At 45.8% G+C, this 23,941-nt stretch overlaps 1 protein-coding gene across 2 annotated transcripts in view; it reads right to left on the bottom strand.

The window, feature by feature from the left end:
- The window catches only part of RFX4 (regulatory factor X4), a 93,320-nt gene extending 69,901 nt beyond the window's left edge, over positions 1–23,419 (bottom strand). The window contains exons 1-2 of one of the 2 annotated variants that reach the window (XM_062602618.1): positions 22,886–23,419; positions 3,100–3,186 (exon numbers count right to left, since the gene is read on the bottom strand). In XM_062602618.1, coding sequence (XP_062458602.1) covers positions 3,100–3,186; positions 22,886–22,928 — 130 coding nt within the window. In that variant the 5' untranslated portion in view covers positions 22,929–23,419. The remainder of the gene's footprint in view (positions 1–3,099; positions 3,187–22,885) is intronic. The other variant, XM_062602617.1, reaches the window with a different exon arrangement.
- Positions 23,420–23,941: the final 522 nt, after the last annotated feature.

Raw genomic sequence — 23,941 nt, 5'->3', positions numbered from 1 at the left:
TCCCTTTCAGCCAGATTGAACATGGATTTTGAACACTGCTTTTGAAGTACAAAAGGTAACCTAAACCTTTTGTCTTATTTAGGCTGTCTACACATTCACATTTCTAAACATGTGAGAAAATTTGGACAAGCAACCTTCCCACTTCATCATGTAATGTCATGGCTTCTTCCCCATGGAACTGATGTTGAAACTTTCATAATCATTGAATTGTATTCTTCCAGACCCCTATTTCAGTCTGGAGAATTTGACAGAATGCGTGGTACACAGAAAATATTGTGAGGGGCTTTTCAGTTATTTAATATGAGGTTGCATCATTCTGTTTTCCTGTGGATCTTTTGACTAACATGTAGAGTGTTGAAGTGGTGGAATGAAGAACATTTAAAAAACTGGAAAGTGAAATCAAATTTATGTAGAATTTTAATAGTGTAAAAGCTGTGTTTTGGGAAAAGTCATAAAAGATTCCAAGAGAATAAGAAGCTCTCCAAGAAGCAGTGGGACCATGGGAATCCACGCTTATGAATCATTCCTTCTTTTCATAATGTAATGTATGTTCAAGAGGCCTGGATGGGAACAGAAGATTGCAGAGGATCCCTGTGGCCTGAAGTATGGTTCAGTAGCATACTTCAGCTGAAGAAAAGGAGAGCAGCAAAACTGTTACTCTTGTCCTAAAACCCCATGAACTCTAAAAGCATGATACCGAATACAAATATGATCAGTTCACAGTGCAAATTTTCATAGTCTTCACTGGATGCAAGGCCAAAAAAAAAGAAACCCAATACCAAACCTACATTTTCTCTGGTAGAGGCCAGCCAACAGCTACTTTATATATTTAGAGGTAAAAAAAAGTAGTCAAGAGAAAGATGGATGATGCCTTCTTTCAGCTGCAGACGAAAACTGGAGTTCCATTGACAGTAGCAATGTGACCACCATTCTGAAGAATTCAAATAGGGTTACATACATTTTCTCCAAACATTTTGCCTCCTGCTGAAAAGAAGTACATAGTACAATGATTTCTAAGGTGAAAATTCTAGTTTATTCTGGATTTCACAGATTATTGCTGGGCAAGTGAGTTATTTTTCTTTCATACTCTTTCTTCTTTCCCTTCTCCATCCCCTACCTCACCACCCAAAACAAGGATGACTTTACAGGTGGATTAATTCTCTTATCTGTACTGCAGAAATGCTGGTATCAGTACAAAGGAAGCATCTGGAAGAATTGGCTATTAAGAGGAAGCTAGATGAAATCAACTCATTTGGGTTTCCATTATATACTGTGACAATGCCTTCTGTGCACAAATTGTGGCATAAATTCATTTATATATTTGTTTTATCAGGTCTAAATGTGCCCCTTCCATTATCATCACTTGCCCCTTAATTCCAGTACCAGCAAACAGAATGAAAAAAACATCCTTGTCAAAAAAAAAAAAACAGCCAAAAAACCCCATCCGTTGTCTGAAACACCTGCTCTTGATAATGCAAGGGCCCCTTCCTACTCTCCCTAGGTATGTGGAATTTCTCATGCTCACATGTAAACTGAAAGCATATATAATTACCCTTAGTTGTAGCTAGGTTTGCTACAACCTATGTAGAGTAACAGATCTAGAACAGAACATAGAAGACAACATAATTATGACATTGTAATTTTTTTTAATATAGCTAGTGGTACTAAATAATTACCTTGACAACAGTGCCTTGAACTGTAAGTCTAAGGAAAAGCTCACTAAAGTCCATAGGATTGAATCCTAAATTCTGACCCTATTAAGAGTCTGAAGTCACATTCGTCACAGATTCTTTCTGTTCCTTTCTCAGTGGCATCAGACTGAAACTTGTTTCATAAGTCTCACAAGCTCTTGTAAAATGCAAATTAACAAGTGAATGTTCTTTTTTGTTTGCTTTTCCACTATAATTCACTACAATTTTAGTTTTAAAGAGAAACTGATTTCTAATTCCTTATTTTTTAAAAAGCAAAAATTCAAACCTGTCCAAGTTTTATTGTCTATCTGTAAGGATTCTTGTTCACTGTTCTTAGCCTGGGAGTCATGAATAAAACCCACATTTCTAACACCTCCTTTCTCCTTCTGAAGAGAGATTATCTCAGAAGAGATCCCAGGACAAATAAGAGTAGGGTCCCAGTATAGCAAATTCCATGAACCACTAAAATACTGTGCTGCAAGGCATGTGAATTTTGTTGTGACATCAGAATAAGGTAGTTCTCTTAAAATGAAAAAGGGACACTCAGCAAAGAAGAAGTTACTAAAAATACATTTTCTAAGCTTAGGTGCTTGAATATCATAAAAAATGTGAGTCTTTCTGAATTAAAGAATTCAGTCTGCATTAATGTCTTGTAACTTGAACTAACATACTAACTGCAGGGAGGAAAACTAACATGGAGAGTATTTTGCTTTGGTCAAATTAAGTAGAATAGAAATTTCATGAGCAGGGAAAACAAAACTATAAACTAAAAATTGTCCTAAAATTTAAAAAAGAAGCAATTAGGTTATTTTAAGGTATTTTGGGGTATTTTTTTAATTACCTGTTATTAGAAACCAAGATCTAAAATTGCTATAAATAGAAGAGATAAAAGTAACTATTTTAAAGTCAACTAGATTTATAGATGTTTCTTCTCGGTGACTAGAAAGGAAGTTATATCATGATTTAATGTTAATTCTTTTAATCCAATTAATTCTTAAAAGAAGGGGTTTATACATATGATTTTGTACAGTAGTATTGAAAAGCAGCACAATTTTTCCTGTATTTCAACCACACGGTGTTCACTAGTGAAAAGCAAAGCAGATGGTTTTACTCATAAGCTAATACTAACAGCATATTTTAGAGGTCATCCAACTTTTACTCAGTGACACACAAATTATTCTGGTTGCTTTAACTAACAGATAACGTTATTTCATTTTCAACAATGCAAAAGAGCAAATATTCCAGGGAAAAAAAAAATAAATTACTGAAATGATTGGATGTGTCAAGTGAGTTGACTCTTCAAACTGCTTAGTATTAAAAATATCTCCAAGATGCAGCAACTTATATAGCAGGAAATTAGCATTTGGACACGTTCACACTCAGTTTAAATGAATGACAAGTTACTTACTTTCGTCGTTCGAAACATTCCCCAGAGAGGTGTGACTGGAATAACGTTTGTTTTCACTTTCATTGAGACATCGTTCAATCCAACTCTCTGTAAAAGAACAAAGATGCTCTTTTTTTTGTGTTTGTCTTTGCATGAAACTAAACAAAGCATCAGTTTTCAACAGATGGTGTTCCGTAGCATTTCTGTTCAAACATGCTCCATCTGAGGTAATTTGGCAAGAAAATCCTTTCTTGCTTTCAAACTTAGCTGTTGCTTTTTAGTTTCATTTTTTGTTTGTTTGTTTTGAAAGGACAGAGGCTGAAACAGTTCCATGCATGTAGCAGAGCTCCTCAGGATATTCTCTCCCCTCCCCATCACACGATACATTAAAAAAATAATCTCATGTGGGGAACTGAAACACATCAAATACATTAATTTCTTAGTCTGTCAAAGGCTTATGTACTGGAGTATTTCTACTTTTTCTTTCGGAAAAAAAACTCTTAACGTGCACAAAATCAACCATTCATATGAATTTTTGTTACAGCAGAGCTTAAACTGTGCTCTCTGAAGTCCAGTCCTACAGCCCCATTCACACTAGTGTCATCCCAGGCCCTACTGAGATCTTTTCCACACTGCTACAAGTCCAATGTGGCAAGTCAGCAGCTACTGAGCTGCTCAAACCTTTGTCACTCCACAGCATGTACTCAACTACTCCTGTCCTTCTTTCTTTTTTCCCCATGTATTCACATCAGCAACATGAGGTACAGCATTATACTGATTTGATTCTGATGTTCTTTCTGTAAGCTGTAACATACATCCCCTGATGACTTTAGAGGATGCAGCAGGCCCAGTAGAATTTACTGTTACAGGTCTTCAGGGCAAAAGTTGCACCTTCCTATATGTTTCCTTGGACAAAGATTGAAATATGAGTCCTTGAGTTTGCCTGAAGTCCCTGGATATTGCTACAACAGGCTGACTTTCCTCATAAGATTATTTTTCAAGGGCATGCACTTGGGCAGAAATGAACTTATGCTCAGAGAGCTCCCTGTGGTCAAAGCAAGGTAAAGAACGGCTAGGTGGGAAGGCTGCAAAGTTACCTCACAAGTTAAGACAGGAAACCATCCCACTGAGTGAAGAGATGCACAAGAAATAAGGGGAAACAGGCCTCACTGTCAGCAAATTGCCAGAGCCAGAAAAACCTTCAAAGACGCGGAAATGGCTTCAAATTCCTTTCCATAAGCCACCCCCAAAAAAACATCAGGCTACCTGAACAGCACAGGCAGCAGTCTGCCCAGCCAAAGACCATCACAGCTGCATACTTGAAAGGAAAGCAGAAACCCAGTGTCTTGGGAAAGCTGCTCATCTTGTTTATAGAAGGCAAAAGTTGGTAGGACTTCATTTCAGCAATGGATGCCAATAAATTAATACATGAATAGTCATGGTGAAAAACATCCTGCAAGAAAAAATGCTTCTTAACCCACACAAACTTGTGTATATTCCTCTGTACACACACCCTCCACTGCCACACAAACAAAAGGGCAATGGCATCTGCATAGGACTTCAGAAAGGGTCTGCTAAGAGCCCCTCAGGGTTGATTTCCAGGCCCTGACATGAGACTCCAGGTACCGTTGCTTTGTGTGCTTCTTGTTTTCAGGCAGCACAAGAAAGGTGTGAGGCAGCTCAAGGCTATTCCTTTCCTTCTGCCCGTTTGCCACATATTCGCAGCAGGAAAATGCTTGCAGTCCTGCCTACATCAATACAAGCACGTCCCTATGTGCATCTTCCTCATTCACCGTGAAACTGCCCTGTGCATGAGAAGCCTCCAACCATGCTGCCTCTTCCCTACAGCCTGCTCCTTTGAGGTACTTCTCTGAAAATCAGCAAAAATAACTCTTGCTGTCAATAGATTTTCTCAGGATATTTCTTCTCCCATCAAATTCAACACAGCCTTGTAGAAATATCACTTTTGCATTGCTAAAACTACAACTTAAAACTTGCCAGCGAGGACTGTGCTGTCTAATCAGTTCCTGTTCCATCACCACCCCCCAAGCCTGCAGCAGCTCTAACTTTAAGGCTTTCCGTTCTCATGCCACTCAGCTGCATTGGGTGGGGGGTGTATCACCTCCTTGTCCAAAGGCCAACACAACAGTACAGCTGCTTCATGCCAGATTTCTTTTACTGCCCTAAAACTGACTAATACCATTTCTCCTTTCCCATTTCAACACTGTGAGCTGGGGGACAGGAGCTTGGATCATCACTACAAGGTGAAGAGAAACTTGCTGCTGAGGGCAGCATCAGAAGTGCAAGAAGCCTTGAGAAAGATTATGCTACCACCTCCTCCTCCTCCTTTCAGTGCACAGCCATGGCTGTATATAATTCCCTTGGCTCTGAGCCCAGCTGCAGGGAGTAAAAGCAAAGGCGGCTGCCATTAGCGCCAAGGCGAGACCGATGCCCAGCTCTGCCCTTTCTTTTCCTCTCGGCACCGAGAGCTGGGAAGCTGGGATGCATCCCCTTCCCTCAGCAGCAGGGAACTGGCAGCAGCCATCTTTAGTCATGTTCCCTGCCTAAGTAGTAGGGAAAAAACTTTTAAGTATCAGTGATACTTAAGTATCACTGATCAGTGACAATTTTCACCATCCTTGTTCACATACTGTCTCTGGTAGCTGCACATACACCCCTTTTTCATCGGTAAAGCAACCGGTTTACACTGCAAGATACAAAGTCTCTGGAGTTAGGCACTGTTTCTGTTTAATTATGTATTGCAACTCCTTGGTCCTGAATCACCCTGGTTCAGCTCGCTGCAGCCTGAGTCTGGCTTTGTCTTTGTGGCCTTGCATTTAAATAGCTGAGAGAAATTCTTCAAGCCTGAAAAGATACACGACCTGTCTGGCAGCAAAGAATGAAGAAAACTAACTCTTTTGAGCAAAAATGTCAGGGAGTTTATGGCAAATTTGTCAAATGATTTTGCAGATGACAAAATGAAACAAAACCAACTAGCTATTTAGAGGCTGGTTTACCTCATAAACCAAGTGATGTAAGTATTCTAATAAATACCTTTGTTTAATAAGTAGTTATTTTTAACTGTTTGTATATCAAAAGCTTTGTAAAAACTTCTTTTTAACTCCCAATATTAAGAATGCCTTCAAGTATTAAGAGAAAATATAACCACAGTTTTGCTGAAATTTAAAGTACTTCCTTCAGAAGCCTACAGATCCCAGATAAAATAGCACCTGCCTAAAACAAAACAAAAATGAACAATAAAAAAAAAGAGAAAGAGGCAAACAATTGAAAAAAATCAAAACTAGTTCTGTCTTTTAGAAGTTCTTCTAGAGTTAACTCCATTAGATCCTGTCCCAGGGTAACAAACACACTGTGTAGAGCCCTGTGTCACATTGAACGCCCTCATCCTCCTGACACAAGGGTGTACACCTCGTCTGCTCTGGGGCCTGCCCCGGGAAGTCTAGCTGCAGAGCTGGAGGAAGAGACCCATGGCTAAACCCTGGTGTCTCCAGGCTGAGCTCTCATCACTTGCTCCCAAGGCTGATGACAATCACGCTGTACAGCACTGTTCTAGGCAAGATTTGAGACACGCGGTATGGAGGGTCTGTGTGATTAAAGCCTGAATTATTGCACTTGGACTTTACAAACTTCCCAGAAACAGGATTTCACATCAGGAACAGTCACGGAGTAACGAAGAGTTTAGGCGGTGGCTAAGCAGAAGTGCATATCAGACCTGATAACAATGATGAAACAATCACACAACATGTAGAAAAAATGTATTTCTAGCAGGAAGTGCTTTTGAGAACAAAAGAAAGCATACCCTGTCTCACAAAAGGTGTATTTTTATTCACGGAGTTTTCAGTCTCTCAAACATTTCCTCTCTCTGCTTTCTAGGACTCTTTCCCACCCTGAGCCCCAGCATACTGTACCCTGAGTTGTTCTAGCACTAGCCAAAAGACATCCAGGCAAAATAAATAGATTAATTAATATCTAGCAGTAAAATGTGGTTACTCTGTATTTTACATCTAGTTACTGTGACACAGTAAGGAAACCATCACAACCTTATTAGGAAAAGAATGCAAATAAAGTGCAGTTAGTGGTGTTTGGAAGATGCCCCTTTAAATACTACATCACCTATTTAATTTTGCAAAGATCAAAAATGAATTATAATGAAGCACACAACAATATCCCTCAGCATTACAATTTTCACTGTGTAATTTTGTATACCACTGGCTACAAACACTTTTGTGTCTTCTTCAGGATTCCAACATGAAAGAAAAGAGATAGTTATTCAAGTTACAATAATATTTCCAGTGTCAATTTTCTGGCCAAATAACTTATTATGACACACACAAAAAAAAAATAAAAAAAAAATAAATTGTTCCAAATGAGCTGCTGAAAGATGGATTGAAAACAACTACGGAAATAGTTCCTGCCCTCATTTTGCCTCTTCCCTTTTTCATGCTGATCTTGCTAAGACTGACACATCCACTGAACCTCAAGCACGAAAGTATTTTTCTTCCTTAAACGTGCCCACCACACTTCAAGCAACAGGAGATTAAACTGAGCCTTTTTAATAAGAAGTTGTCTCCTTCACCCCCACCAAGCTGCTTCTCTTCACACTAACCACTATATTTTTGTTTGTATGATGCTTCAAACACCAAGTTGGGAAGGCAGGTTGGGACTCCCTGAAATAGAGTCAAACACATGAGAGCTGCTCAGGGAAAGGAACTTCCCTGAACTACCTGAAAAGGGAAGCATGAACTTTAGAAACATAAATATAAATCTTTGACCAATTATTTTGACACATTGCACCCATCAGAAGGGTTTGCTCCTGGAAGACACCTCTGAAAGGCTTCTCCCTACAAAGCCTCAGCTGAGGTGGGAGAACACAGTAGAGGCGCCTGCGTACTGCCAGTACATTTAATGAGATAATTACTCCCTCTTGTTTGTATAATGGTTATTGGCTTAGCATGGTTGCAGTCCAGAAAATAAAGCATTCATTGCTCTTACATGTGCGTGGCCATAGCAAGAGCAGTGTGAGAGTCACCATCACCTGGGTTCTGCTGTGTGGAGGGGAAGAGGAGGCAAGCTTATCACAACCAACGGTGGCTTCTGCAGCTGCTGTTCCACCAGGAGGGTTAACAGTTGCTTCAATGTTAGCAAAACCTGTAATCACAGCCTCTTCTGGCCTTTGAGAGCCACTGTGTCCTGCTCGGCACCCAAGCAGGATGGCTAAAGCAGCTAGAGTGGCTGTGCCACACAGCTGGGAAGTGAGCATTCCCAGAGCTGCAGCTCTGTGGGCATGTGTGTGTCGTGAAGGAAGACATAAGAAAGACACCTCAACAGGTGTGAAGGTCATGGATCTGCTTGAGTGAGTCCAGAGAAGAGCCATGTAGATGCTCAGAGGGCTTGAGCACCTCTCCTACAAACACAGGCTGAGAGAGCTGGGGTTGTTCAGCCTGGAGAAAACTCCAGGTAGACCTTAGAGAAGCTTCCAGTACCTAAAGGAAGCCTACAAGTAACCTGAAGAGGGACTTTTTACAAGAGCATGTAGTGACAGGACAAGGGGGAATGGCTTCAAACTGACAGAGGGGAGATTTAGATTAGATATTGGGAAAAAAAAATCTTCACTATGAGAGTGGTGAGACACAGGCACAGGTTTCCCAAAGAAGCTGAACACTGCCAGGGATGGGGCAGCCACAAGGCAAGGGAAGGCAAATCTAGTGGAAGGTGTCCCTGCCCATGTCAGAGAGTTGGAACTGCACCCAGTTGCATCCACTGCAACCATTTTTAAGGTGCGTTCCAACCCAAACCATTCTATGATTCTATGAAATTAAGAGATTTTACAGGAAGAATAGAACACTGTGGTCACCTAATCTGAGCTGTGTTTTGCATTGCCTCATTACACAACAGTAGTACTAGCAGCACTGGTTTTCTCTGGTTATGCCATATCCTCTGATCTGGATGTGGTTGTACCACAGCCCTAGCAGTTGCAGGAAAATCCTTCTCATGTCTTTAGCTCTAGATTGGCTCACATACTCCAAATGCCAAAGCAGTTTATCAACAAGCATGACAATTATTTAGTGTCAGCACATGGACCAGCGTTTCCTCATCACTGAAACAGAGTTATCAATGGAATGAGTAAAAGACGTTCCAGGACCCGAACCACTACCCAAGCCATGTACCAACTTGGATGGTGCAGCTCCAACAGTCGAGCTCCTCATTTTTGTTCATGGATGCTCTTGTAATTTTTTTTTCCCCAGTTTCTCAAGGCAGATGTAGAAAAAAAGTAACAACTGTGAGCTAAAGATTATAATATGTAGATAATACAAACACAAAGGGACCATCAAATTTTAGTGGATTTACAAAAGGACTTGTTGGAAAAATCAACTCAGAAGTGATGACAGACTTAATTTTAGTTCCTGTGACAGAGGAGGGATTCTTGTCATGCATACAGAGTCTTAGCACCCCTTTGAGTTATTTGTTCATTGTTCTCTGAGGGAAGAGTTACCCATCTCTTATTGCAGCATCTCTTTGCCAAGTTTCTCTGTACCAAGCTGGCCAGCAATACTGCCTAGCTGCTCATCTGATCTGTTAGGCCACAGGAAAGTGATTGCAAACAGCAGATTTAGCAGGTGAAAGCAGTACCTCAAAAGCTCAGGAGGCTGACTGAAGGTCATGGAACCTCCTGTTACCAGTTTGCCAGCCCATGGTACTGAGCAGATATCATATTTATCATTTTCTTTTCAGTAGAGTTGATGGGATGATTTTCTATAGCTTTTCTAGGATAACCATCAGTGTCCTGACAGCTTCTTCTGTTACCTGTCTCAAAAGAAATACCGAGGTCTACATGATTCATCAAGCCTTTTCTCTGCAAAGCTTATCTTGCTGAACATAGTCTGAGACATGCTACCACCCAAAACTCCCTCTGTTCATGCTGTGTTGCACAACTGTCATGGACAGAGAACTTCTAGCTGCTACAGCTGTTAAATTCATAACATCTGAACAGTCTGTCTTCTTTGACTATCCCTTAGTGTGCTGCAACCTGATTTCTAACTGCCATATGAATGGAAGTAAAGCAAAAATCATTATCCAGTACTTCTAATATTTTCTTTGGTGCAAGTGAAAACTACACGTTATAACACTTCAATGTCTTGGATCAATTGGCCATAGCAACTTAGAAGACAAATTGCTAGTTTAAAACAGTCCCTTAAATGCAAAAGAGACTATCCCTTTCTGTCAGGGGTAACAATAAGGACATAAACCTGAAATCTGTCCCTCAAACTATAAAAAGCCTATTCTAGTACCTGCTGCACTTAACGTCTGCTCTGACTAGAAGCAGGATTCATGTTCTGACTCTCTCTTGCACCCTGCAGTGCAGCATTCCTGGTTACAGGCGCATCTCCCACCTCAGAAGTGTAATGCTGCTGGAGTGCTTCAAGGGCTGGTTACAGCAGCACATTCAAAGCTTTTAAAGAACCACACTGCCTGAAAGAAAGAGAACAAAAAATCACCTTACCTCCAAAACCTCAGTCTACAGTAAAACTAAGACCTGAACAAGATCTTCTAGCTTGGCCTCTGCACAATGTCTGCACACAGCTGTGTGCCTGTAACATGTCAGGGCTTGGCAGTCATTGGTTCCCATGGAGGGTGTTAAACGTATCCAAATCAACTAAAAATCAAGCAGAACAAGCTATTAGGGACAGTGAATCATACACGTGAGGGTTTTCTAAGACTTAGGCTTTCATAGGTTATGTTATCTCCCTCCTCTCCATTGTCAAATGAAAGGTTTGCGAGACCATATCAGGGGCATCATCCAGCTGCTGTTCCCTCTGATCGCTCCATCGCATAGACATTCTTAGTTCATAAAACAGCTCCTCTTTGACCATCAAGGAAGACCTGCCATGTAAAACCTCATTTTGCTCTTCATGACCTCATTCAGTGCATTGGCTGGCAAGGCATGTACCCTTCAGTCTGTGTGTGAGCTGTCAGGACCATCTTCAAGCTCCACAGGAGATCATGCCAGTGTCCTCCTTGGTCCTGCATAGCCATCTTCTGTTCTTTCAAGAGACCCGCTCCTCAGGGATGACAGTGACACATGGCCTTGGTGCAGATGGTAGAGCCGCTACCCTGACAAGCTGCCAGATACCTTGGTGGTTTGTTTGCTAATCTAACTTTTTATTTCATTTCCAACAGGGGAAAATGTCAGGCACTCTTGTTGTTGTCCTTTCTTTTGTTCTTGTTTCTTGGCATACAGTTCTCTTGGAGCTATTTCAGAGTTAATGGACACTGGTCCAGGGCACTTACTAGATGCTGGCAGGAATGTTTTTGTTCTTTTTCTTTGACTCATGATTCTGTTGAAGCATTGTAAGATATAAGAATGCAGAGAATTACTCGCTTGAACCTGTAAGAGCTCTTCTGCTGTGCTTAGCCAGGTCTTTGCTCCTATTACTGATTTTCTGATAACCCATTTGAAAAGGTGTATTAAAAATAGTCATGATGTGTTCAAACTGATATAACAAAAAGCACCATAGTTCATCATCTTTTAACTCCTCTAAAATACTTGGGTAGGAAAACTGGAATTTATAAGATATTGCATTCTTGACACCCTTCATACTATGCATAAGTTGATCTAAATGTGATAGTTTTGTTGAAAACTGTTGACAGTAGCCTGTCAATAATATTCCTTATTAAGAAGCTGCATCCCAAATGTAGATCAAGCACTCTCAGTTATCCTAGAACACAAGATCCCTCCTGCATATTGATTCTGGCATTTAAGGGAGCCTCTAACCTGGATCAGAGATGACTTATGAAGTCCAATCTGTTTTTTCTTCTTTCGAATCATGTATGATATTGCTATCACATTTCCAACTCGGTATGCACTTTAACTGGGTGCAGTCACACAGATGCTATCTATCATTTTATTTTGAAAAGTAAGTTTCACCAAACCAGTAAAGAACCTCTTGGGTTTTGCTTCGGCAAGGCCATTCCTCATTTAACAGCAAAGAGAACCTCACCTGGTTCTGCAGTGACATTTCCTCACTTTCACCTAGGATCATTTAAGTCAGTGACACCAGTATCCCACCAATTCAGCTCTCCCAGGGTACTTAACTTACATGGCTATGCCACATGCAGCCAATGTGTTCACCAGCAGCATAATCACACACATCAATCACATGCTTTCCAAGCACCAGCTCTACATATAGCCAAGTGTCCCCTCATGCTTCCACAACACAGATCCTCAGGCCTTCAGAGTCTGCTGTATGAACCAGTGTAAATGCTGTCATTGTCTCCAATTTAGCTGCAATGTTTCCTTCCAAGGAAATGCAAACATGTCCCTTGATTACTGCCAGTTGTATCCTCTCCCAGAATAAAGGTCATAGTTTCTTGATGTCTTTTTGTCCCAGATTCCATTAGTTTCTTAGGATAAAGAATTAATATGAGACATGCAAGAGAGCTCTTAAGGCCTTCATTTCTGGGTACGTATTGCAACATCTCTTACACTTGTACCCTACAGCAGTCTCTGCTCACTAGCTTTTCAGTTAAAGGTTCCCTGCTACTACTATGGTCCCTCGGCTAACCGGTGTGCATGAAAAGGTATGGAGCCCTCACATCCTTAGTTCAGCTCCACTTCACGAGTGCACAAGGCTGGAGTCATTTAGCTGAACAGGAAGGCTGTGACTCAACAAGAAACAGGATTTGGATCAAGTACCCATGAAGGACTTCTTTTGGCCTCAGGAGCCAGTGAATCCGTCAGACAGGCCAATTTGGCACAGAAACAGTAGTGCATGAGTAAAACAGGCCCACAAAGATGTCAAAATGAAAAGATGAGAGAGAGGAGTGAGAGATACACCAAACACTGATTGTGGGGCTCAGGGAGGCAAGAGAAGAGGGAGAAGGCTGGTTGTTGCAAAGGAGGTGAAAAGGAAAAGGAACAAAAGAATGAATGACAAAGAAAAGGGCATGGTCAGAAATAAAGGGCAGGAGAAAAGAAAGTAACTACAGAGAGGAGGGTTTTTTTTTAAATTAGGAGAAAAGAGGTCAGCTCCTGAAGGAATGGGACCATGGTAAATATTTCTCATTAGAAACAAGATCCAGTCAGGCAGACTGACAACAGAAGAGATGACAGGCAGATACACACGTGCAAAGAAAACTCAGGTGTCAGGACACAATCATAGCAGTAATAAAATCATTTAATTGAAAGAGTGTGAATGTAAGGAAAAAGTCACTACATTTACTCAGATGGTGGCCACTTTTCCTCACTTTATGAATACCTATTCCAAATTGAGCTGTTTCTCTCTACCACCAAAGGATGCAGCCATTACGTTATTCACAACCATTCTGTGAGCAAATATGGCATACCAGACAGAAACAAAGGGCATTGTTCCTTTCAGCTCTCAGAAAGCAACCAGAGAATATCTGCATACCAAAGGTAGCAGAGAGGACATTAATAAACCATCATAACATACTCCCACAAAGATTGGTACCTCTCAGAACTACTCAGTGTATACAGAGAATGCATTGCATGCTATTTGTTTTACAGCCTCAATGTGCTTGCCGGAAAGTCTTCACTCAGTCCTGATGTGCCTAGACTTACAGATTCAGAAACCTTGTGTTAATTTAGTCCCTTCCACACTGTCTCTTCCCTCCCCTACAGAGTGCTATGAAACTAGGCGCCTGGCTTTTCTGAGAAGCCTCCAGTCTCCTCTGAACAATATGCAAAGCAAACTCAGGGAGGGAACATGAGAAAAAGAGAGAAGTCTTCTTTCCTCCTCCTTTTTTTGCCTAAGACTCATCAAAACAAGAGTCTAGTATTGAATATTCAGCACTGGATACTAACTGCTCAATAGACAGTCTGTTTGCAGAGCTCAAAGTGGAAATGACCCAGCAAGGAGGAGAGGTGAACACGCTGCTCCATCCATGTGATTAAACTGCTCTGTAAATGCAGTCCTCCCCAGTTCTCCCCACCTCATTACAATGGAGGCCGTTTGCTACCCCTACCACGACTCATTTAAAGAAAAATGTTTGCATTAGAGGGGCCCCCTCACCAGTATTGTCCTTGTGACTCAGTTCAGGAGAGGAATGTGAGCTCCAAAGTTGGGAAACCTGGGCTTAGCCAGTGAATGTGACTAGTGGGATGTGTTATCGCCACCACCTGCGAAGATAGGAGGAAGGTGGACTTCACAGAGGAACAGAGCACCCTGCTGTGTCTCCCTGCTCTCAGCCTGCATAAGGCACCGAGTAAATCTCACCCAGCAGCTGCCTTGCTCTGCCGTGGACCTCCATGGTCTTGTAAGCAGTTCTCTTCTGAGTTAGTGTGTTTGGTGTCACACAGCGAGCACCCAGGAGGAAAAGCTGGGCCACAGGCTGGCAAGGAAACACAACATGCCGTTCAGCAAATGTGCCATTTGCACATAGCCTCTCATAAGGCCAAATTTTCCTGGGTAACCAAAATATAGCTCGTTCTACCCTGACTCTGAGAGGCCCAGAAGAAAGTGTCTTGTGGACACAAGGCATGTGTTGTGAGCCTGTTGTGTTCAGCATGAGGATTCCTGGTCTGGCTCTTGTGCTGCATCTGCCCCTGGCGGGATCTCTGTCTCACACGCAGCACTGGGCATGGCTCCTCTCCTGCTGACCAGCATGCCAAGCATGCTAGCCAGCAAATCTCTGACCCACTGCTCAGCCAGGCCTGACATATGGAGACCTGGAGCTGAATGGCTGTGCTGAGGGGTGGGTGAGGCTCTGCAGATAAGTCCAGTTCCTCCATGCACCACATGAGGCCACACATCCAGGAAACACCCGTCACAGGAGCAGGCATCTCCCATCACAGGATGGCATGATACTGCAGTACCCTGACATGCAGCAGCTGTGGAACAGGACTCCACTTCCACATTTTCTTGCACCACATTTTTTTCCACTGTCTATTAGGTCACTGACACCTTAAGCCAGGAATTGTTTCCTCATGTTGCTCAAGTTTTGTAGGCAGTACAGGGACAAGAACGTTCCTCTGAGCATCAGAGAGGGCAATAGCCAGAAGTAGGGCACCTACAAGCTGTGTTGCAGAAGCCAACAGCATTAAACACTCTTTTGCTTCATTAGGACATCCTTCCACATGCTCATGGTTAAACTGAATGTCACAAGAGGTGGGAACCCCACAAGTCAGGTGGATGAGGAATTCTCCCCCCCACCACCCTCCCCTTAAAGGATAGGATTTGGTCTGCTTCCTATGACCATCCCTGAATTTTAATCAACAAATGGCCTGTTTCTTCAAGAGTATTATCAAGCATACAGCCTTTTCTGCTTGTCCTCACATACACAGGCACTCTTGGTCTTTTGAAGCAGCTTGTACCTTTGTTACAAGATGCTGGGAAGCGTCATGGGTTGTAGAAAGGATATTCTGTAGGGCCTTTCAAATTAGGTATGCATTGCTGACACCATGGGCTACCCAGCTCAGGAACTCAGGTGGTTTCTCCCAGCACTGGGTGACCACTCCTGAGATTCCACTTAGCAATCTGGCTCCCCATCCATACTGCCCTCCCTCAGCTACAGCTGAGGTGGTTTTAGAACTTCAGAAATAGTTAAGTAGTCAATACGATTTTAGGAAGGCAGGGGGTAAGTATGTAAACCCTTCTATTATTGCACTTAGTGGCATCTGTATTTATCCCTACTTTTGGTTTTTTTTTTTCATTACTTCTAAATTCCCCTTGCAACTGCATTTCTGATATTTTATTGCCTTACAAGCTTAGCACAAACTAGATCTGAATTTACAGATCTGTACAAGACCAGAAACTCATGCCTTCGTGTTGACTTAGGGGTCTTGTCTGAAAACTTGCATTTTCATGCCAGCAATCTTTTCACATAATGGGCTCTCCCCAACTTAATGGGTCTGTAATTCTTGCCCCAAGCAGCAAAAAGAGGGAAAATGGCTGCACTGAAGAAATCAGGAGAGGCTGACAGTGTTATTTTCGGGTAGGAAAGTTTATAAAAAAAGAAAAAGGGAAGGTGAGCAACCACAAGTAGTTCCAGTAACAGCAGCCTTAAAAAGACAACAGTTTCCAGCCCTCAGAACTTGCATCCCTTACTACCAGGCAAACTTCCATTTCTTCTAACTACAATCTCCGCAAGCAAATTAAAACCCCTAGAAAAGAGGGTTTTGTGTTTCTAAGTCCTTGAGTCTATGCCATGGGATTCATCCACAACTCCAGAAGAAAGTTTCTCAGAGCAATGTTGGTAGCATCAGACTACAGCAAGCTTAAAAATCCAGTGAAATCCCAACATGCATCCCCAGCCTGCTGCTCTGCAATTAATGCCTCTGGTTCCCATGGCTGTAAGTTTCAGGGAATCACTCATTCAGAGAATGTTCCATCTATCTAAAATGTATTGCTTCCCATTACTATAATATTTGGATCCCACGCAAAAATGCCCAGGATAAGCTGCTAATTAATTGTGAAGCCATCATTCATAGCTGTGAATCGGCTCCTTGGTTCCTGTAACAAATTCCATCTCAGAGAAATTAAGTTCACTTACCAATAAAAGAAAACAAAGTGCTTAACTGTAGCTGAAGTGAAGGAAATGAGACAGCGCTGAGCCCCGTGTTTCAGTCTTGAGGTAATTTAGGCTGCAAATGAGCTTTTTTCTCCTTACTGGGTGCAGCGAGAGCCAAGGCTCTATTTAACCCTCTCCAGTTCTCCTGATTTCGAAGTTATCAGGAAGGGAAGAATGGCCAGGAGTATTTAACCCAACTCTTCTTTATATACAGAGAACAAACCCGCAGCTCTTGCAGCAAGCCAGAAGGGCTCCACCACTGACTCTGAGTACTGTTCCTAACCCTGGCTGGTGTTTCATGTCTAATAAACTGCTCTTGCTGCAAACCTCCCGGGAGAAAATAAATGTAAATGAAGAGAGGCCATGACTGCTAGTTCTGCATGTAAAATAGCTGCAATTAAGTTATTACACATCCCCAGCCGTTGGGAGGGATCATTATGGGCTAACCCTGGGCACCTGCCTTCTCCAAGGAACACACATGGAATTCAACAGGTGTTTTCCTTTTGGAGCCATCGCAGGATCAGGACCCGTCTCTGACAGCAAGTGGTGTCACAGCATTAAATACAGAAACTCTTCAAAATATATGAACAATTCCAAGGATGGGTAAGCATGTTTTTAGTACAGACATATTAAACAAACCTACAGAGGCCTATGTTAGCTTAATCATCACCACTTACTCTTCTTTCCTACACTTCTTATCTATAGGATCGCTCAGCCATCAAATATCCTTTATGCTATCCATCTTCCTAACTAGAATGTTAGCAATCAAATCCCCTCGGCCGCTGGGGCACTGAGCTCCAGCAGGGATGGATCGCATGGGGTATTCATTTTCAGACACAATGAGACAAATAGAAAACCCAGCCCAAATGTGGGGAAACAGACGAGTGAGTGAGCTCAGAAAATTCACAAACTCAGTGCTGCCGGAATTGTGAGCTAATTATTTGGACTTGGATGTCACATCAAGTATTCCCAAAGGACTGACCTTATATTTGTATTAGTTACATGACAGCCTGCTGCTGCTCTAAAGGCATTGTTATGAACCACCAAGCCCCAGCTGTATTTAAGGCCACCTCTTTAAATGTCTTCATCTGAAGAGGTACTGGTGTTTCTCCACCACACAGATTTCAGTGATCACACGATTTCAGCATGTTGCTGTGGTGAAATCCTACATAGAGAAATAGTATCACAAGGGATGCACCTCCTTAGGCTGTCCTAACTTGCAAACCACTTGCAAACTGAGCTGGAGAAATGTAAAGGTGTTTACATTTGGAGATGCTGCAGATTTTTTGGCTATGCTACCCTTCTTCCTTGCCTGCACAATCACCGCACCATGGGCTGAAAACCAACCTTGTTTTCTAGCAGCAAGCAAGCCAGCAACCCTGATGAAAGCAGGATACTGTACCAGTGACTCTGTGTGGGACAGCTCCAAGAACATTGCAAGTATCTTAACACAAAATGGTTTTGGAACTTTGAGATCTTTTTGTCACTAGTACTGAACTGCAGTAAAGGTGCAGCTGCGATCAACAGACAAGCTGAAGAGACAGGTTTCTTTACAGCCTCACAGGCAAAAGTGTCCCCTGAATCCAGAGTCCCTTCTTTAATGAGGGCTTTACCCAAATGAAATCTTGGGGAGTGTAAACCCTAAACAGTCACTTAAACAAATGAAACAGATTCCTACTATTGGCTATTCTTCTGCCAAAGCTTGTTTTAGGTTTTTACTTCCATCCTTTCAAAGACCTTTACTGCAAGTAAATAACAGATCGCAGAGCAATGAAAAGTACCTCAATTCCCCCTCCCTAAGTACTTTAGAATTAATTGATTAGCAGACAAAAAAAATCATAAAATCATTCTTTCCCCTGGGTCAAACGTAGAAGATAAACTTCTGATTTCAGGGTAATTCTGAGCAATTTACAAACCTCTGAAAATCCCTGTGGGTTTTACAAGGTTATTAAAATCCCCTCAGGAATGAAGAGCTGATCCAGTGCTGGGGCTCGCGTTTAGCTCCCAGTTCTGCTGCTGATGGAGGCAGAAGGAGCTGCCAAGGATCGGGCCCTCCTGCAAACACTGTCCGCAGGAACTCTGCAGCCAGCAGGAAAGAGAATATCTTGTTGGGGGTTTTGGTTTTGGTTTTTTTGCTCCATTTCTTTCATGTGTGAAATCTCATAAGATATAAAATAACATAAGACAAGCAGTCCGATTGAATTATATGAAGGACCAGTGGCGTTTCTGTTGCATGTCCATATCACATTGAATTCACGATGTGAAGGATTGTTGGATCATCTAAGCTGCTCAGCAAGTAAGAGCTTTTATAAACACAAATCCTTTATAAATACGAATCCTGGAACAGTAAAGAGTTTTTTTTATTATTTGCTGGAACAAGAATAAATCACATTTTTGCTGGACCACGAAAAGCACTCCAGGAAAGCAAGGACAAAAAGCCAATAGCAAGTTCGTTTTTATCTATTAGTGAAGTGTGTTGCAATAAGCAAAGTGAAGAGTTTCCAGCCGCAGAATCAGCCACTCACTTGGACTGAAAAAATTGAGCTCTAGGATCACAGGCTTCAGCATTCTACTAATGTTCTGTAATGTCACAACAGCTTTCCTAACTAGCATTCAAGTATTTGTTATCAATATTGGCAATTTCATGAACTGAACCAGGATATGAAAGCCATTAATTGTCTTCAAACAGTGCTTATATGCTAGATCCTTTTTAAATGGCAAGCTCATAGAAAAGATCACCCACCACGGCCCTAATGCCCGTGTATTGGTAAAAACATGAGACTGAAATCTGGCCATTGCCTCGAAGTGTCCAGCTTGGGCACTGGAACCCATTTTTCATGATTCACACCAGCTGCTTTAAGGGCCTAATCCCAACGTCCTTGACAGTACTGAAAGGCTCTCTGCTGATTTTAAGGGGGGTTGGATCAGCTCCTAAACCTCAGCTCCACATCCCAAGGATCTCATCCATCTAGTGCTTTGAAACCAGCGGAGTTTTTGCCTGGCTCCGACAGTGAAACGGACAGGGATGTTTATGGAGTCACGCAGAAAAGTTGCACTCCAAGAAAGCATCTCCGTTCCCTTCGGCTCCTGCTTCTCGGAGTGCTGAGGCAGGGAAAGGGAGCGAGGCAGCTCTGGGGGTATCCGTCCTGCAGGCAGCTCCCTGTCTGGCTGCACCCGAGAGCCCCGTGGAGGAGTCCTGCGTGGGGAGACTCCGGCGGGGCAACGGGGGGGGCACCCGGTGCAGGACGCCCCATCTCGGCCCCGTTCCTGCCCCCCCCCCCCGCCGGCAGCGCCTCGCACCCGCAGTGCCAGTGTCACTAGGGGGGGCTGCGGCTGTGGAAACCTGTTATTAATTAATATTCGCCATCGCCCGCCAAGCCTCCCTCCCCGGGGCCAGCCGCCCTCCGGGGGTCCCCGGCTGCCGGTTCCGAGCTCCCGCTCCGCCGCTGCCCTCCCTTTCTAGGGCCCCGGTGGGTTTCTACAGGGAAAGATGTGGGGGGGGTGGTCCTGGAGCAGCCGTGCCCAGCACCCTGCAAGCAGCGGGCACGGGAATGTCGGGGCAGGAGGCGGCGGGCGCGCTCCTGCAAGCCCTGAAGGCATACACGGTCCCCCGGAGCGACCCCTTTGTGCCCCACAGCGAAGGGGCGGGCGGCAGAGCCCCGGCGGGGACTGCGGGCTTCTCCCGGCGGCTCTCGGCCCCGGCCCGGTTTGGGGTGAGGGGGTTACGGGCTTTGCAAACTACGCCCTGGGGTCGGGCGGGCGCCTTACCGAGCTAACGACAGCATCAAAACGACGAGACAAGGGATGCCGCAAACCGCCCGAGAAGGGTGGGTGCCTTTCCCGGGTGAGTGCTCCGCTCCCCGTGCCCTGCCGGGCAGGGGAAGAGCCCAGAAGGTCGCCGGGGGCTGCCGCGTCAGGACCGGGACCGGCCGCCGGGGCCGGGCGCTGCCGGTGCCGGTTCCCCGCCAGCCGCCTGCCAGCCCTTCCACCCCGCTGGGCAGGAATGGAGGTTACTCGGGCCATCAGACGGCAAAAACGGGTTTAGGCTGATGACAGCTCCCGAGGGTCCCTGCCTGGGGTGGGGGGACATGAGCTGGACCCGACGGAAGCGCACGGCGGTGCTGGGGAAGGCGAGAGAACCAAAGCTTCCCCCTGCTCTAAAGTTAGAGCCGCGGATGGTTTGTTTTTATTTACCCAGTTGTTTTAGGGAAAAAAAAAACAACCCTGTTAAGGATAAATTAAAACATGACTGATTTTTTTCAATGAAGCCATATTTCTTCATAATGCAAACGGATCTTTACATAACAACTGAAACTCGGGAGAAAAGCTAATTGGATTAAGTCCTCTGAAAGGGAGGTTAAGGTATCTGAATGAGACAACTGCAAAGCTCCACTTTTCTTGCCATCTGTTTAGCAAGACTGAAGTGTTTTCTGATTAATATTAACTTAATCAATCACGCTGCCATTTATTATAACCACACTGAATTTAAGGAACGAGTAGCACGGAGGCTCAGCCCGAGGATGAACAATTGTGAAGGCAGGAACAGAAAACGCCGGGCTCGTTTGGTTTGGTTTCGTTTGATTTTCTTCTTTCCCTAAAGACTCGTTACTCTCGACAACGAGAAGTTGCCAGCAGTGCCCCTAACTCCGTCCCGGCGGCTCCGCTAGGCAGAAGGACAACTTGCTTTAACACCCCGGTAACTCCCGCACACGCCCGGACCTGAACACAACGATTCCTTCCCCGCCGAGCGCTTTCTCCCCAGAACAGGCCCCCCTGGGGTTGTCCCGGCAGTAAAAGTGCCCCAAACCCGGCTGGTGTCGCTGGTGGAGGGTGAAGGGCTAAGCCCACCCGGTGCTCCGGGGACGCGGCCGAGCAGGGCCGGACAGACTCCCTTCCCCTTCCTTCCCCTCCCCTTCTCTCCCTTTTTGTGATTTGGTTTTGGTTTTAATCGATATTTGAATTTCACAAAGATCCCTTCGGGCAGCGCTGGGCCCGATGGGTGGGGAAGCCCTCGGCGGGTTCGGAGCGGAGGGGAGAGAAGCGGGTCCAACGCCGGGGCCTCCCAGTCCCCACCCGCTCCAGCTATACTGGAGAAGCCGGGATGGAGCTGCGGGACCCCGGGGGAGCGCCAGGACGCGGCCCGCCGCGGCCACTGGGGAGGAGCGGGGGGAGCCTGATCTCCTCTCCCAGGGCACCGGAGCGGGGCACGGGGATGCAGGAGACGGGGCAGGTTGGGAACCGTCCCCAGACTCTGCCCTGCCAGACCGGCGGGCAAGGAGGAAAGCAGGGAGGGAAGCAGGGAGGCAGGGCGGAAGGAAGGGGTGTTTTCCGGTGCTAATAAAATAAATGAAACCCGCGAAGGTTGTTTCGGCTGCCACCTGCCCTCCGCTGCGTGCGGGACAGAGCGCGGCGCAAACGGGGCTCCGCAGCCTGAGGACAACCCGGGCACAGCCGGCGGGAGGGAACCGGCGAGAAGGGGTCGTGCTCTGGGGAGGCCGCCGGTTGACAGCGAGGCTGGGCAGACCTAGGCCTGGGCCCTGCCCCGGGAGAGCCGGCGCCCTTCCATGCCGTGTGCCCCGGACAGGGCCGGGCCGTGCCAGGCTGCCGTCGGGTGGTTGCGGCCCTCGGGGCCAGCGGCCCCGCAGCTGCTCCCGTCCCCGTCGCCTCCCGCCGGGGCTTCTCGCTGGTGGGAGTGCAGCCGCCTTTCTCCCGTCCGATTGTCGGACCGGCCAAATGCTCTTTTTGGGGTGCGGGGGGAGAATCCCGCCCTGCCCTTCCCCAAACTCCCTCCCCTCCAAAGCAGCCCGGCCCCGGTGCTGCCGGTGGGACAAGGTGGCCTCGGTGCTGGGCTAGCCCCAACCCACCGACAATCGTCCCTAAGGAACCTCTTTTCCTCGCCCCTCTGAAAGGCTCCGCTCGAACCTAAGCGAGCGCCTAAAACTAGAAGTGGCGAGGAAAAGAGTTCGCGGGCCGGCAGCCTTTGGAGGAGAAAACGAAAAATACAAGAAAGGGGGAAAACCACCCTTTGCTCCATCGCATCTGCAAGTGCAGCCGCAGGGCTCCGGCCCGGGGAGGGGGGAGCTCCCCATCGGCGGCCCCGCTGCCCCGCACCGGCCCGGGCTCGTTTCCCTGCGGGGCCGGTGAGGCCGGCGGCCCCCCCGCCACGGTCAAGTTGAGAAATCCTCCCTAAGGAGGGAGAGGAGCCCGCTGCCCGGTGGGGGGGGTTCACACACAGGACACGGGGACGGGCAGGACTTACCTGTGGAGTCCATATCGGGTTCCTCCAGCAACCCGCAATGCATGCTCTTCCCATGGACGGGACGGGAGCCCCAAGGTCCCGGGGTGTGGAGAGCCCCTGTCTCCGAGCTGTGCGGGGAGAGGGAGCAGGGTGGCGGCGAGGAGGAGGGGGGGGGGGGGGGAGGGCAGAGGCAGATAGTTTGGGGGGGGGGGTTGGGGGTGTAGCGCGGGAGAGAGGACACTCCGTAATCCAGCAGGGCAAAGCCAGACCCGTCAAAATGTTTGCGGATGTTTCATGGGAAAAAGCATCATTTTATAGAAGCCCTGATGGGAGAAATGTCATTGATAGGCCAGCCAGCCTGATGAATGGCTGCTACTCAGATGGGGATGTGGCAAGGCTCAATGTGAAGCCCATTGTGATGCTGCTTTGAATAAGAAAAGCTTTCCTCCAAAAAGGGGGGCCTTAGATCTACGCAATCCCAACACTTCGACTTCCCTCTTCTATTAGAGCATTAGAAACGTTTTTCTTATTTAAAGTTCCAGCGGCCTTTCCACTCCTCCCTTCCCTCCCCCAGCCCCCACCCAAGGTCCTCGCCTCATTACAGCCCCACATCAAAATTGGCTTAGATCTTCAAACGGGCAGGAGGAGGTTTGGGGTTGTGCTCTTTGGGGCTGCCGGGTGTGCGTGCAGCGCGGCCGAGCTCCCCTCCTCCTCCTTCCATCTCTTCCCGGTGGGCTTTGGGTTGGGATCCTTAGCGGGCACATGGCGTTGGAAGCTGCACAGCTTCCCAAATCATCTGAGATTACTGGGGAGAAAAAAGAAGGAAAAGGGCGATGTGTGTGGGTAGGGAAAGGGGGGGTGGAGGGGTGGGTGATGAGGGCAGGGAGAAGCTCCCAGTGCCACGGCGAGCGGTGCTGGCACCGCAGACCCGCCGCAGGGGCTCCAGTGCTTCTCTTCGAGGCCCCGGGGAGCCAGGGCACGGCCTGTCCGCCGGCGGAGAGCGGCTGCCCCAGGGGAGCTTGCGGTGGGGCTGGGGGAGAGCAGGCGGGTGGGGGCCAGGAGAAACGAAGAACGAAA

The sequence above is a fragment of the Pezoporus occidentalis genome, unplaced genomic scaffold, assembly GCF_034315485.1.
Source record: "Pezoporus occidentalis ecotype Australia unplaced genomic scaffold, CSIRO_AGI_Poc_V1 ctg78, whole genome shotgun sequence".
NCBI classification, from domain to species: Eukaryota; Metazoa; Chordata; class Aves; order Psittaciformes; family Psittacidae; genus Pezoporus; species Pezoporus occidentalis.
This window is presented reverse-complemented; position numbering and strand designations above follow the sequence as displayed.